This window comes from Girardinichthys multiradiatus, chromosome 8 (assembly GCF_021462225.1).
Source record: "Girardinichthys multiradiatus isolate DD_20200921_A chromosome 8, DD_fGirMul_XY1, whole genome shotgun sequence".
NCBI classification, from domain to species: domain Eukaryota; kingdom Metazoa; phylum Chordata; class Actinopteri; order Cyprinodontiformes; family Goodeidae; genus Girardinichthys; species Girardinichthys multiradiatus.
In genome coordinates, this window is record NC_061801.1 from 17113162 (window position 1) to 17128057 (window position 14896).

Below are 14896 nucleotides of genomic sequence, written 5' to 3' on the forward strand. Positions count from 1 at the left end.
TGCATCAGGAACAACCTTTTTGAGCTCAAAACAACCAGTACCAGCATACAGCAGACTCCTAAATTGACAGTTTAGCAGCAAGTCATGTTTGAAATAAAATTATTTACTTAAAAAGCAAATTGAATTTCATATTCCCATAACTCTGAAATGTTCCTCGCTTTGGATGCACATATCCAGTCCATTCAAAACTATATACACCAGTGTGGTCTGCGTGCTAGACGACCTGCGAGGGTACCTAACCACACCACCACACTCAGGCATGGTCTTGCATAGGCCTGGGAGCATTTATGCTGGACTGGAGACCAGTGAGCCTCAGTGCTGTTTTTTTTCTGATGAAAGTTAGTTCAAGTAGGGAGAAGAAAGGATGGCCGCCAATTTTTCAGATGTCAAAAAGAGCGCAATACATCATTTCTGTCAACGAAAAACCTATGGGATCGGCCGAGTCGCCATCTAGAGGCTCCTAACTCTTAAGAGTGGGATGCCATCTCTCAGCAGACAATAAGTTGATTTGTGAACAGCATGAGATGTAATTGATGCTCAAGAGCACATTATTGGGATACATTAGTAAGTAGTAAGGAATCTTTATTTATATAGCAACTTTCACAGCTAAAAATCACAAAGTGCTTTGCAGAGTGCAAATAAAATAAATACAATTATAGGCTTAACATAATACAAAGACAGTAAGAACAGCTAAAAACAAGAAGTAGAACATTTAACTAAAAGCTTGTCTAAATAAAAGTGTCTTAAGCTGCTTTTTAAAGGAGTCAACAGAGTCGGCCACACGAAGAGACCAGGGCAAGGCATTCCACAGCCTGGGGGCTACTGCCTGAAAGGACAGGTCACCTCGAGTTTTGAACCAGGTCTTAGGGACCTTTAGGAGGATCTGGGCAGAGGACCGAAGAGTGCGACCTGAAGAATAAGGGATCAACATTTCAATGATGTATTGGGGGGCCCGTCCATTCAAAGCTCTAAAAGTCATGTCTAAAATTTTTAAATCAATTCTAAATTCGACAGGTAGTCAATGTAAAGAGGATAAAACTGGTGTGATGTGTGTCCTTCTGTTAGTTCCTGTTAAAAGCCTTGAGACTGACGTTTTTGTTGTGATATACTTATCACTGTTGTTGGCTTTTATTGAAATAAAATGTTTAAATTAAGGAAATCACCATTGCCACACCTACTTAAATGCCCTGGTGCCATGATATATCACTGTAGCGGGAACTTTTTACGTTTTCCGAAAGCCCGAAAACCAAATCATTTTGTGAGTATTGTATATAAATATTATTTATATAAAGATCAGCTGGGTTTCCGAGAAGCTGTACTTTTAATATAAGACAAATTAAAGTAGTATCTCAGTCCACATTTCTGTAAGATCTCTACAGCAATAAATCCACGCTTATTTATTAATGTAAATAATCAAGAAAAAAAGAAATTGATCTTTTGTGAAAGTTCAGCACCAGAGTGAAGCAGTAGAGATGGATCATTGTTTTTCATTAGACACTGACACACGGACATGGGAAATCAGAAAAGAAAGGTATTATCTTAATTCCAGCTGAATGATGTCGTTCAGACTCCTCAGTTATCTTGTGTTCACATTGCAGTAGAACAGGTCTTTTATTATCTGGGTTTATCAAATTCAGCTTAGCTCTCCGTATCCAGCACTGCTTGTGCTTTTTGAACTGCAACCTCCAGCTTCGTGTGGTCACTGAGCAGCTGTTTTAGAGAAGCTGAGTCCATCTCCAGCAGCATACCTAGAACAACACATAGCAACTCTTCATGAGAATTCATCAAGACCCTATGAAGTTCCCCCAAGCCAAGAGAAGGATGCATGCTGAATGGTAAATAAATCAGTGTCAGTTCACCTGTGATATCATTTGCATGCAGTGGATCCATCTGCTCAACCAATGAGAAGAGCTTTTCTCCTAGCCTGTCTGTCTCATCAGCTTCTGAAGCGTCGCTGAGGTCTGTCTCCTCTATATTTTGTCTGAAGAAGAAGCCAGAGACTTGGTTACAGGAAATAATTATGTCAAAATGTATTAATGTAAAGTTTTTATTGCCCTGTATGGTAAATTACAGGATGGGCTGCAAATGGAGGAAAATATAAGGAACTGAATGTGAGCGCAAGATGTAAATCCTATACAGAGAGTAGAAAGCTACTGACTCTTTTAGTGTCTTCAGGGCAAGGTTTACATGTTCCTCCAGTAGTTTGGGGTCTGACAACAGCTGTAAAACTGCCTCTTTGTGCTGCTCCAAAAGCATTCCTATGGAAAAAACAAAACACTATTTATGGCACAAGAACAGTACATCCCTATTAATGTTGAGTAATGAAGCCAAAAACTAAAATTAATGTAGGAATGTCCTGATATTAACAATGAAAGATCCATTTTTAGCATTTCAGTTTAGCGCACAGGCATTTGTAGGCACGAAAAAACAAATAGTAGGTCAAATCTAAGTGCGATATGTCATATTTATACTATAAATGATTCAAGAGAAAAAAGAAGCCCTTACAAATAGATAAAAGGAAGAAACTGGCTATAGATGCTGTGTGTTATCATTGTAACCCTGTTTAACGGACTTTGTAGGAATGCTTGTTTACTGTGATAGTCGGGGTTATTTTGTTTGTCAGAACGTGAAAGGTTTTGGAACCACGGCTTTAAAGTATAAATAGTATGCATGATGTCCATGAACCCCGGTTCAACTGAATGTGGGCTTGAATAACTACTGTTATCCTAAAAAAAAACCTTTTTCTCTGTCTCCCACACCCTCCCATATCTGCCCTGCTTCAGCTCTGTGTCTTGTCTTTCTTTTTGGAGCCTCTTTATGCATATCTTCCAAAATTCTGAGTTATGGATTTGGTCAGCTGGTCTCTCAATGCAATTGATCAAATTTTCTTAACGAGAAGACAGGGTGAAGGGGAACCCTCTTGTCCAGATGGGACATTTTTCTCTGGATACACGATGGACTCCTGGCAGAAGTGGAGGATTGTGTGTCTGTCGATATTGTCAGTCGAGGATGTCGAAGATGTGTATATAATTGGATGTTTGATAACAGGATTTCTGCTTTTTGGAGTTGGCGGTTACCTGGCATATCGAGAAATTCAAAATACGTCAGCAGCTGTTCTGACAATTGTGAAGCTGCCTGGCATGTGTGATGGGATCTTCAGAGCGATCAACACTCAGACTGAGATGTTATGTGAGCTGAATCGCAGACTGGATGTGATCCTTACACAGGATCGCAGACAGGTGGCGGTTCCTGGACTCAGGGGTGAAATGGGATAAATCTTGGAGAAAGTTGTTCGCTCGGATCTGGCGGAAAGGACCTGGAATTTGGCTGTTTGGATTCGCCATTGAGAAGCACCAGCGAGACCTTCAAGGCTGACAGAAAAGGAAGAGTCAGCCTGACCCAAATAATTGTTGTTTTTCTGAATCTGGGTCCCCTGCACGGCTATCTTCAACTTCTCCTGGATGTTATGTAAACAAGATGCTCTGCTCCCTCCCTTCCCTGAGGACATCTGTGGACCTGCTCAGAACTTTGTGGCCAGTTGATGTACAGATCCTTCTCAAAAAATTTGCATATTGTGATAAAGTTCATTATTTTCCATAATGTAATGATGAAAATTTAACATTCATATATTTTAGATTCATTGCACACTAACTGAAATATTTCAGGTCTTTTATTGTCTTAATACGGATGATTGTGGCATACAGCTCATGAAAACCCAAAATTCCTATCTCACAAAATTAGCATATTTCATCCGACCAATAAAAGAAAAGTGTTTTTAATACAAAAAACGTCAACCTTCAAATAACCATGTACAGTTATGCACTCAATACTTGGTCGGGAATCCTTTTGCAGAAATGACTGCTTCAATGCGGCGTGGCATGGAGGCAATCAGCCTGTGGCACTGCTGAGGTCTTATGGAGGCCCAGGATGCTTCGATAGCGGCCTTTAGCTCATCCAGAGTGTTGGGTCTTGAGTCTCTCAACGTTCTCTTCACAATATCCCACAGATTCTCTATGGGGTTCAGGTCAGGAGAGTTGGCAGGCCAATTGAGCACAGTGATACCATGGTCAGTAAACCATTTACCAGTGGTTTTGGCACTGTGAGCAGGTGCCAGGTCGTGCTGAAAAATGAAATCTTAATCTCCATAAAGCTTTTCAGCAGATGGAAGCATGAAGTGCTCCAAAATCTCCTGGTAGCTAGCTGCATTGACCCTGCCCTTGATAAAACACAGTGGACCAACACCAGCAGCTGACACGGCACCCCAGACCATCACTGACTGTGGGTACTTGACACTGGACTTCTGGCATTTTGGCATTTCCTTCTCCCCAGTCTTCCTCCAGACTCTGGCACCTTGATTTCCGAATGACATGCAGAATTTGCTTTCATCCGAAAAAAGTACTTTGGACCACTGAGCAACAGTCCAGTGCTGCTTCTCTGTAGCCCAGGTCAGGCGCTTCTGCCGCTGTTTCTGGTTCAAAAGTGGCTTGACCTGGGGAATGCGGCACCTGTAGCCCATTTCCTGCACACGCCTGTGCACGGTGGCTCTGGATGTTTCTACTCCAGACTCAGTCCACTGCTTCCACAGGTCCCCCAAGGTCTGGAATCGGCCCTTCTCCACAATCTTCCTCAGGGTCCGGTCACCTCTTCTCGTTGTGCAGCGTTTTCTGCCACACTTTTTCCTTCCCACAGACTTCCCACTGAGGTGCCTTGATACAGCACTCTGGGAACAGCCTATTTGTTCAGACATTTCTTTCTGTGTCTTACCCTCTTGCTTGAGGGTGTCAATAGTGGCCTTCTTGACAGCAGTCAGGTCGGCAGTCTTACCCATGATTGGGGTTTTGAGTGATGAACCAGGCTGGGAGTTTTAAAGGCCTCAGGAATCTTTTCCAGGTGTTTAGAGTTAACTCGTTAATTCAGATGATTAGGTTCATAGCTCGTTTAGAGACCCTTTTAATGATATGCTAATTTTGTGAGATAGGAATTTGGGGTTTTCATGAGCTGTATGCCAAAATCATCCGTATTAAGACAATAAAAGACCTGAAATATTTCAGTTAGTGTGCAATGAATCTAAAATATATGAATGCTAAATTTTCATCATTACATTATGGAAAATAATGAACTTTATCACAATATGCTAATATTTTGAGAAGGACCTGTACATTCCAACGTACCATCAAGGACATTGGCCTCTGTGACAGTGCTTCATGGACTTACTTGCACACACTCACATGCCCAAGATAAACATATGCACCCCTTCACCAGATCCCCTGCATGATGTTGTTTTGTATATGTGCTGCTTCTTTGTGCTGAGGTTTTTTTTTTTTGCAATCTCAAACTGTATCCTGCTCAGGATAAAGTGTGAAATATGATTTCCCCCCCCCCCCCCCCCCCCCCCCCCCCCTCTTCTTACCTAATGTGGTGTCTTTTCTCATCTACCTAAATGTGTGATTTCATTACTTTTCATAGATTTTCAGATTTCTCAGAAGGATTACCAGCAAAAGCCAAATGTTATTAGTATTTGAACATTTGGACTAAAGCTGTTTTTACATCAATGACCAGAGAATTTTAGATTTCTTAGAAGGATTGTATTACAACTATATCATACCAATGACAGCCAAACATTATTAGTATTTAAAAAGTTTGGACTAAAACTGTTTTATACCAGTGACCCAGCTTATTTGAATGATGGGACCACAACTGCCTCATACCAGCGACCTCAAGGATTAATATTATAATTTTTCTTCTAGCACAGGATGAATTCCTTACCACAGAGGACTTAATGAGCTAATTACCTCTATTAGAAAGATTGGATTAGAACCAGCTCTAACCAGTAAACTCCCAAGGATTATAAATGTCATTTGATTTGTTTTTTTGTGTTTGATTGTCTGTATCATTGTAATGTTTTTCCTCATGTACAGCGCTTTGAGTGCCTTGTTACTGAAAAGCGCTATATAAATAAACCTGACTTAAAACACACAGTATTTTGGCAGAGCCACTCATCAGTACTGCATTAATGTATTTCATTCACCACTTTAAAGAGAATAACAGAAAAAGGATCCATAAACATAAATATGAAGGCCAAACGAGCAACACCTGTATGAAAAACATGTTTACTGATGTGTCATCCCTCTGGGTTTATGAAGGGTGAGGACATTTTACTCACCTGTGATTTTCTGTGAGTGGCCAGTGTTGTAAACATCCACCAGCTCAAACAGCTGCTCCCCGAGAGAGTCAGAGGACTCGGGCACATCATTAGCTTTATGTGCTACCTCACTGTAGAGAATCACAGTAACATGAGAATAAACAGTCTGAGATGGAACCTGACACTAGGAAAAATGCTGGATTAAACTTTTTTAATAAGCTTTAATGTAGCTGGAACCTGTAGTGTTAGTCTTTCCTGATTTATGTGATATTATGTGTCATTAAAGGCAAGAAAATATCCCAGAGTGCTTTTTCAAAAAACAGATTATGTGCCTCACACAGGGCAACATACTTAGCAGTCGTGTAGAACAATGGTTTGGTTACCAGGATCACGGTCTCAAAATGGCAGAGAATTTCCACCGTATCATCCCTATGGTGTAAAATCATTTTAATGACATCCATGAGTGACTTTTCTTCAGCTGCTTGGAACATACAGGGGTTGGACAATGAAACTGAAACACCTGTCATTTTAGTGTGGGAGGTTTCATGGCTAAATTGGACCAGCCTGGTAGCCAGTCTTCATTGATTGCACATTGCACCAGTAAGAGCAGAGTGTGAAGGTTCAATTAGCAGGGTAAGAGCACAGTTTTGCTCAAAATATTGAAATGCACACAACATTATGGGTGACATACCAGAGTTCAAAATAGGACAAATTGTTGGTGCACGTCTTGCTGGCACATCTGTGACCAAGACAGCAAGTCTTTGTGATGTATCAAGAGCCACGGTATCCAGGGTAATGTCAGCAAACCACCAAGAAGGATGAACCACATCCAACAGGATTAACTGTGGATGCAAGAGGAAGCTGTCTGAAAGGGATGTTCGGGTGCTAACTCGGATTGTATCCAAAAACCATAAAACCACGGCTGCCCAAATCACGGCAGAATTAAATGTGCACCTCAACTCTCCTGTTTCCACCAGAACTGTCCGTCGGGAGCTCCACAGGGTCAATATACACGGCCGGGCTGCTATAGCCAAACCTTTGGTCACTCATGCCAATGCCAAACGTTGGTTTCAATGGTGCAAGGAGCGCAAATCTTGGGCTGTGGACAATGTGAAACATGTATTGTTCTCTGATGAGTCCACCTTTACTGTTTTCCCCACATCCAGGAGAGTTATGGTGTGGAGAAGCTCCAAAGAAGCGTACAACCCAGACTGTTGCATGGGGGTGGATCAGTGATGCTTTGGGCTGCCATATCATGGCATTCCCTTGGCCCAATACTTGTGCTCGATGGGCGCGTCACTGCTAAGGACTACCGAACCATTCTTGAGGACCATGTGCATCCAATGGTTCAAACATTGTATCCTGAAGGCGGTGCCGTGTATCAGGATGACAATGCACCAATACACACAGCAAGACTGGTGAAAGATTGGTTTGATGAACATGAAAGTGAAGTTGAACATCTCCCATGGCCTGCACAGTCACCAGATCTAAATATTATTGAACCACTTTGGGGTGTTTTGGAGGAGCGAGTCAGGAAACGTTTTCCTCCACCAGTATCACGTAGTGACCTGGCCACTATCCTGCAAGAAGAATGGCTTAAAATCCCTCTGACCACTGTGCAGGACTTGTACAGGTCCTTCTCAAAATATTAGCATATTGTGATAAAGTTCATTATTTTCCATAATGTAATGATGAAAATTTAACATTCATATATTTTAGATTCATTGCACACTAACTGAAATATTTCAGGTCTTTTATTGTCTTAATACGGATGATTTTGGCATACAGCTCATGAAAACCCCAAATTCCTATCTCACAAAATTAGCATATCATTAAAAGGGTCTCTAAACGAGCTATGAACCTAATCATCTGAATCAACGAGTTAACTCTAAACACCTGCAAAAGATTCCTGAGGCCTTTAAAACTCCCAGCCTGGTTCATCACTCAAAACCCCAATCATGGGTAAGGCTGCCGACCTGACTGCTGTCCAGAAGGCCACTATTGACACCCTCAAGCAAGAGGGTAAGACACAGAAAGACATTTCTGAACGAATAGGCTGTTCCCAGAGTGCTGTATCAAGGCACCTCAGTGGGAAGTCTGTGGGAAGGAAAAAGTGTGGCAGAAAACGCTGCACAACGAGAAGAGGTGACCGGACCCTGAGGAAGATTGTGGAGAAGGGCCGATTCCAGACCTTGGGGGACCTGCGGAAGCAGTGGACTGAGTCTGGAGTATAAACATCCAGAGCCACCGTGCACAGGCGTGTGCAGGAAATGGGCTACAGGTGCCGCATTCCCCAGGTCAAGCCACTTTTGAAGCAGAAACAGCGGCAGAAGCGCCTGACCTGGGCTACAGAGAAGCAGCACTGAACTGTTGCTCAGTGGTCCAAAGTACTTTTTTCGGATGAAAGCAAATTCTGCATGTCATTCGGAAATCAAGGTGCCAGAGTCTGGAGGAAGACTGGGGAGAAGGAAATGCCAGAAGTCCAGTGTCAAATACCCACATTCAGTGATGGTCTGGGGTGCCGTGTCAGCTGCTGGTGTTGGTCCACTGTGTTTTATCAAGGGCAGGGTCAATGCAGCTAGATATCAGGAGATTTTGGAGCACTTCATGCTTCCATCTGCTGAAAAGCTTTATGGAGATGAAGATTTCATTTTTCAGCACGACCTGGCACCTGCTCACAGTGCCAAAACCACTGGTAAATGGTTTACTGACCATGGTATCACTGTGCTCAATTGGCCTGCCAACTCCCCTGACCTGAACCCCATAGAGAATCTGTGGGATATTGTGAAGAGAACGTTGAGAGACTCAAGACCCAACACTCTGGATGAGCTAAAGGCTGCTATCGAAGCATCCTGGGCCTCCATAAGACCTCAGCAGTGCCACAGGCTGATTGCCTCCATGCCACGCCGCATTGAAGCAGTCATTTCTGCAAAAGGATTCCCGACCAAGTATTGAGTGCATAACTGTACATGATTATTTGAAGGTTGACGTTTTTTGTATTAAAAACACTTTTCTTTTATTGGTCGGATGAAATATGCTAATTTTGTGAGATAGGAATTTTGGGTTTTCATGAGCTGTATGCCAAAATCATCCGTATTAAGACAATAAAAGACCTGAAATATTTCAGTTAGTGTGCAATGAATCTAAAATATATGAATGTTAAATTTTCATCATTACATTATGGAAAATAATGAACTTTATCACAATATGCTAATATTTTGAGAAGGACCTGTATATGTCATTCCCAAGATGAATTGATGCTGTATTGGCCGCCAAAGGAGGCCCTACACCATACTAATAAATTATTGTGGTCTAAAACCAGGTGTTTCAGTTTCATTGTCCAACCCCTGTAGAGTAGCAAAGGGCTGTCCCTCCTCTGCCTAATGCTGTACAGAAGGCAGCTGCCTAAATCTTTCCCTTTCTTTAACATATTTGGCTTTTTGAAAATATCTCTGCTCCTGAAACAACCCTGAACTTTATGAGATATTTCAGGGCAACATGTGCAGCATGTCTGTTAAGCAGCTGACTGCAGACTGGCCACACGAGCAAATAACCTGATTCATCAATCAGGTTATTTGGCGACTGTGGCTCAGTAGGAAGAGTAGTCGTCTTGCAGTCAGAAGGTTGTGGGTTCAATTCCAGCTTCCTCCTGCCATATGTCGATGTGCCCCTGGGCAAGGCACTTAACCTCAAGTTGCCTACCGATCTGCATATCGGTGTATGAATGTGAGTGCGATTGGGTGAATGTGGCTCTAGTGTAAAGTGCTTTGAGTGGTCTGTATGACTGGAAAAGCGCTATATAAGTTCAGTCCATTTATTTACCATTAATCAGCAAATAGTTGCATCTTATACTTGCGTTGCTCTTTAAAGTACAGAACAACCATAAGGATTAATATTCTAGGCAATATTCACTTGAAAACTACTACTAAATGTAGCTGGGATGTATGGAAATCAAAATAATACATATATGTTATTGATTATATTAGCAGCAGGAGGAATAAATATTACTTTTGTGTTTTATATGAAACTAATTTAATGTTTTCACATTTTGTTTATTTTCGCAGTAACACTGACCATGGGGCTTGCTTTATTCTCAAGTTTCTCATGCCATGAAAAACTTATACTAGGCCATCCCTAATGTAGAATTAAATGAATCACCAACTGGAGATTTAGAAATTGTATCAAAACAACAACAATGGAACGTATGAACTCAACAAAAGAATTTTGAATATATGTCTGGTAAAGGGCTGACGGTTTCAGCCACTCTCCTCTGCTTCCTAATTTGTCTTAGTCAACCTGCTTAGAATCGATCAGCCTTAAAAACCAACATCACGGCTCCATTCTCCAACAGGTTGTTGTACCTGGACGGTGCCAGCTGCAGAGCCCTGAGAGCTTTCTTTACAGCTGCTGTCAGCGTGGCCTCATCCTGCAGCACCTGGCTGAGAACAGCCTCTGGAAGCTCAAGTAACATACCTGAAACACACAACCAGGTTCAAACACTTTATTTTTGAGGCAAATAACGATTTCCTCAGCATTTATACATTTGATTTGCATCATCAAATCATCGCAGTTTTCATTTAAAAAATTGTACAAGTTCTCAGCCCTTTATTGTTGATTTTCCAAATATAAATACAAGTTCCTAAAGAGGACCAGGTAGATAAGTTGATAGATGGATGGACTGATGGGTGGATGGATTAGGAATATCAGGACTGTTAATGTTTATGTTAGGGGAAGTAATCTGTAATGTCATTGAACTCACCTGTGAGTTTCGCAGCACTCTCCTTGTGTTTGGGGTAAATCAGAGAGTACAGCCGTTCACCAAATGTGTCCAGATCTTCTTTATCCATGCTCGTCCTTTCTCATTCAGATTCAGCTTTTACTTGCCATGTTAAACCCGGAGCAAAACCTTGGGATACATTGTTTCCAAGGTAATTTTTAACACCTACAACGTTTAGTCTCACAGCCTGGAAAAAGGTCTTAAAAACAAAGTCAAACAATGCTAATGTCTCTGTTAATAAACGTCCTTTCCTTACTCCGTTTTTACCCCTTATGAGTGTGCTTTAATATAAAACAACAAACTGTTATTACTCTTTCGAACATTTTTCAATCTGGAGCTATTTTCGAACTGTAAACATGCGACGCACATCTATGACGTCTTGATGTCAGCCAGAACATGGAACGTGTCCCTCCGCTGTTGTCGTTGAGAACTAGTTTTTCATAGAAAGCCGATAAACGGATTGTCTAGGGGCACGACGCTCATTATTCACCTCTGTGTGCAACATATAAATCAGCTTTGTAATTTCAAGAGGCAAATTCCTGGTTCATCCCACAAAATATTTATAAAACGGCGTTTTTTTCATGCGCAAGGCTCTCTGAAAAGGTTCCGTGAGGCGGTTTCCGGTCTCTCTGGTCCTTTTCCTCCGCTAAAAGGTAACGTGGTCGCTTTGGCTGCTTGTAGCCGGTAAATAAAATTAATTCGTTTTCAGTTCGTGGTTGTAATTACACAAATAAAACTTGATAGCTTTACAGAATTTATTATTCCATATATTATGTTACTGTAAACTCTCGTATTTGATTTAGAAAATAAAGGATAGATGTGTCAGTATGTCGGCTAACTTAGGCCTCACCGTGTACTGTTGAGTGCTGAAGCTAACGTTAGCGGATTGCGCTAACATTGTATGGAAAAAAAATTAGAAAGGAATGGAAATACAGTCCCAGGAATTTATTTATGACTAGCCCTGGTTCACATTCTATAACATAAGACTTTCTGCTTTATGAGAAAATAACAATTAACACAGTGCTTCCCATTTCAGAGCATTTGTAGTTAAAAGCGCTCAGCTGGTATTTCATGTGTCCTAAACAGGCACACTTCTGTTTCAGGTTCATCATGTCGTCCCATTTGCAGTGGATGGTCATCAGGAACTGCTCCAGCTTCCTCATCAAGAGGAATGGACAGACCTACAGCACTGTAAGTACATGCAGGACTCCAAAGAATATGCGCCCAAGTGGGTGTCAGAGTGTAGTATGATCGTTTTGGTGAAGTTGAAAACAAATTGGCTTTAAGTTGAAATTTTACAGAGAAATAAAACATTCTTTTAAATACCCATTTCAGGCTGAATCCGTGGAATGAGGTTCTCAATGAAAATACTGATATAATAATTTTAAGCAAAAGTCTTTATAGGAAGCATCAGTGAATCTTTTGCTTTTGATGCAGATGTTACATACCCCTAACTATGTTGGAGCTGCTGCTGTGTTTATTAATCAATAAACCTAAAATTAGTGAAGCACCAATGAGTTTGGTGGCAACTTTACAATCTATGACATGAGTGGTTGTAATTTTGTTTGATGGGAACACAGAGCAAGTAATGTGTGTGAGAGAGCGGTCACTGTAAGAGTTACAGTATTTTAGATGTTTGATTAGAGTTGAAATGATATACCGCCTTTAGCATGTTATATTAGCAATTAGCGCAGCTAGTGTTACTAAAAAGACAGTCTCCACATGTATTACCTAGATAATGTAGGTGCTTAACCTAACCCTGAGATATCGACAAAGTCAGCAATTTAAATCCAGGATTTTTCATAATGTAGGTTGAATGCTCAAACTGATAAAACAAGACATTTTTACTGTAATACGTTCAGCCTTCCTGTTATCATCTGTAAATCTTGATCACTATTTAAAAGTAGCAACCTGCATGACCAGCAGAAGCGCCTCTTTAGTTTCTGTTCAAATAGCTTCATTTTTAAACATCTTTTCCTTCTTGTGTCAACATCTCAAAAAGAACCCAGTTCGAGTATTCTTCTTTCAGCACAACCTTTTTATTTCTTAACATATTCACTGATCATAAAAAAGACAAAATTGATGAGGTTCTGGTCACCAATGAAGACCAAAAAGCTGAAAATCTGCCTATTCCAGTCACTAGCCAGTTTCTCTGTGCATTTATATCCAACATGAATTAGCTTATGTTTGTTTTGTTTTTTCATTCTGTTTAAGATCCATGAAATTTACGTGGAGGTACAAACAGAAATAGCCCAAGAGAAGAAAAAAAGCTTCCTGGCAGCATCTAGGAACTTCATTTAGATGTTGTGGTTACCAAGTTACAACACCATTTATGTGTAATTGTTACATTTTAAGATGGTAATTTTATTGCAAAGAGCAAAAGTAGGCCAGTAGGTTTAAGAGTCATTTTCCTGTTGCAGGAGCCCAACAATCTTAAGTCCAGGAACTCATTCCGCTTTAACGGCTTGGTGCACAAGAAGACTGTCGGTGTGCAGCCAGCAGCTGATGGCAAGGGTGTCGTGGTGGTGCTGAAAAGACGTGCAGGTAAAAATACAATGCTGCTTCTGTTTTTCATTTTAGTAAGAGAGAGTAGCTCACGTTCTAAGGATTGTTCCCTTGTAGTAAATTTATGATGATTTGTGACTTCTGGAAGCTCTGTGGTGATCATGATGTTTTGTTGTTGCTCAGGCCAGCACAAGCCTGCCGCATCTTACGTAAAGGTCACCATCAACAAGAACTCCCGCGCCACCCTCAACAGCTTGAGGCACATCATTCGCAAGAACAATTACAGGAGGGACCTGCGCATGGTGAGCTTTAACTGTATTTTTTTTAAAGCAAAAACGAGTTTGTCTTTATGGTTTGCTTCACAGTTTGTAATAAAACAAAAGTTTCAAGATTATATTTGACGTTTGTTTTTCCTCCAGGCTGCCCTTCGCCGTGCCAGTGCTATTCTGAAGAGCCAGAAGCCTGTTGTGGTGAAAAAGAAGCGCACCAGGGCTGTCAAGACAGCATAAACCAATACACATGAAAAATAAATAAAAGCTTTTTCTTTGAAAAAACACAGTATGTTGTCCCGAGTTTTCACTGGCATTAGATCCTAAATACATCTGTAGTTTCTGACATGAAAGATTTCATTGGAGCCATTAACGGGTATGTTCATGAAATGAGTTATTAAATATTACTGTAATGTCATTTCAGTCCTAATATGTCTGTAGGAATATGAACATACAAAGACTTGTCACAATCTGTTCATTTAAAAGAAATGAACTCAACTTGTTTCTGATACACTAAATTTGACCCACCCTTCCAGCTGACTGCATGAACTAATACTACATTCTTATAGTAGAACAACCTTGGGTGAAACTGGCATTTACATAAATTAAGCATGACAATCTGCTTTCTAAAAAAAAACAAAAAATTCATTTTGGCTGCTAAAAATGACTTATTGTGATGTTAAAATGTGTAACTTTGATTTTTAAGTTAAAATAACCTGCTAAATTTGTGGAAGTGCTTGAAATTAACTATTTTTTGTTACTTGGTATACTAGAGTAGCATTTGGAATCTCAAAAGCTGATATTGGCTGGGTAATTAGTGGGGCTATCTGCTTAGGTAGCTGGCCTGCAGTTAGCTAGACATGCTACTTTAAGTGTACATATTGTAATTTTATAACATATTGAAAAGCACTCCTTTAGTGCTTTACATGACTGTCCTTAACGTGAACAAAAATATTTCCAAACCGCTGACTGGTGAGGGAAAAGTGACTTTCTTTCAGTTGGCAATGTGTAGCAACAGGTGGGGTAGGGGCAATGCTGCATTACTAAATACTTCTGACATCTGGAGAAAAAATTTGTATTTAAAGGACTTTAAATCCTAGAATGAGAAACATTTTTAGCTGTTTTGAAAAATAACTTTTTTAAAGCTTGATAACAGTAACTCCAGCAATAACCCCTGGAAAATAAAGTTCAAGCAGTTACGTA

General features: G+C 40.6%; 2 protein-coding genes across 4 annotated transcripts; one reads left to right on the plus strand and one right to left on the minus strand.

Moving 5' to 3' along the window:
- Positions 1 to 565: 565 nt before the first annotated feature.
- On the minus strand, positions 566 to 11379 carry LOC124872352 (polyadenylate-binding protein 3). 2 transcript variants are annotated; one of them, XM_047372238.1, is made up of 6 exons: positions 10902 to 11379; positions 10504 to 10615; positions 6164 to 6273; positions 2159 to 2258; positions 1860 to 1981; positions 566 to 1748 (listed from the first exon to the last, which is right to left on the minus strand). In XM_047372238.1, exons 1-6 carry the CDS (start codon positions 10987 to 10989, stop codon positions 1639 to 1641), a joined length of 642 nt encoding a protein of 213 aa, XP_047228194.1. In that variant the 5' UTR covers positions 10990 to 11379; the 3' UTR covers positions 566 to 1638. The 2 variants fall into 2 exon arrangements, with proteins under 2 accessions (XP_047228194.1, XP_047228195.1); XM_047372239.1 differs by lacking the exons at positions 10504 to 10615; positions 10902 to 11379 and adding an exon at positions 6494 to 6632.
- Positions 11380 to 11522: 143 nt separating this feature from the next.
- rpl28 (ribosomal protein L28) lies at positions 11523 to 13982 on the plus strand. Of its 2 annotated transcripts, none has more exons than XM_047372242.1 (5): positions 11523 to 11572; positions 12023 to 12110; positions 13340 to 13463; positions 13608 to 13726; positions 13844 to 13982. In XM_047372242.1, exons 2-5 carry the CDS (start codon positions 12030 to 12032, stop codon positions 13931 to 13933), a joined length of 414 nt encoding a protein of 137 aa, XP_047228198.1. In that variant the 5' UTR covers positions 11523 to 11572; positions 12023 to 12029; the 3' UTR covers positions 13934 to 13982. The 2 variants fall into 2 exon arrangements, with proteins under 2 accessions (XP_047228198.1, XP_047228197.1); XM_047372241.1 differs by having other exon boundaries at positions 11534 to 11603.
- The last annotated feature ends 914 nt before the right edge of the window (positions 13983 to 14896 follow it).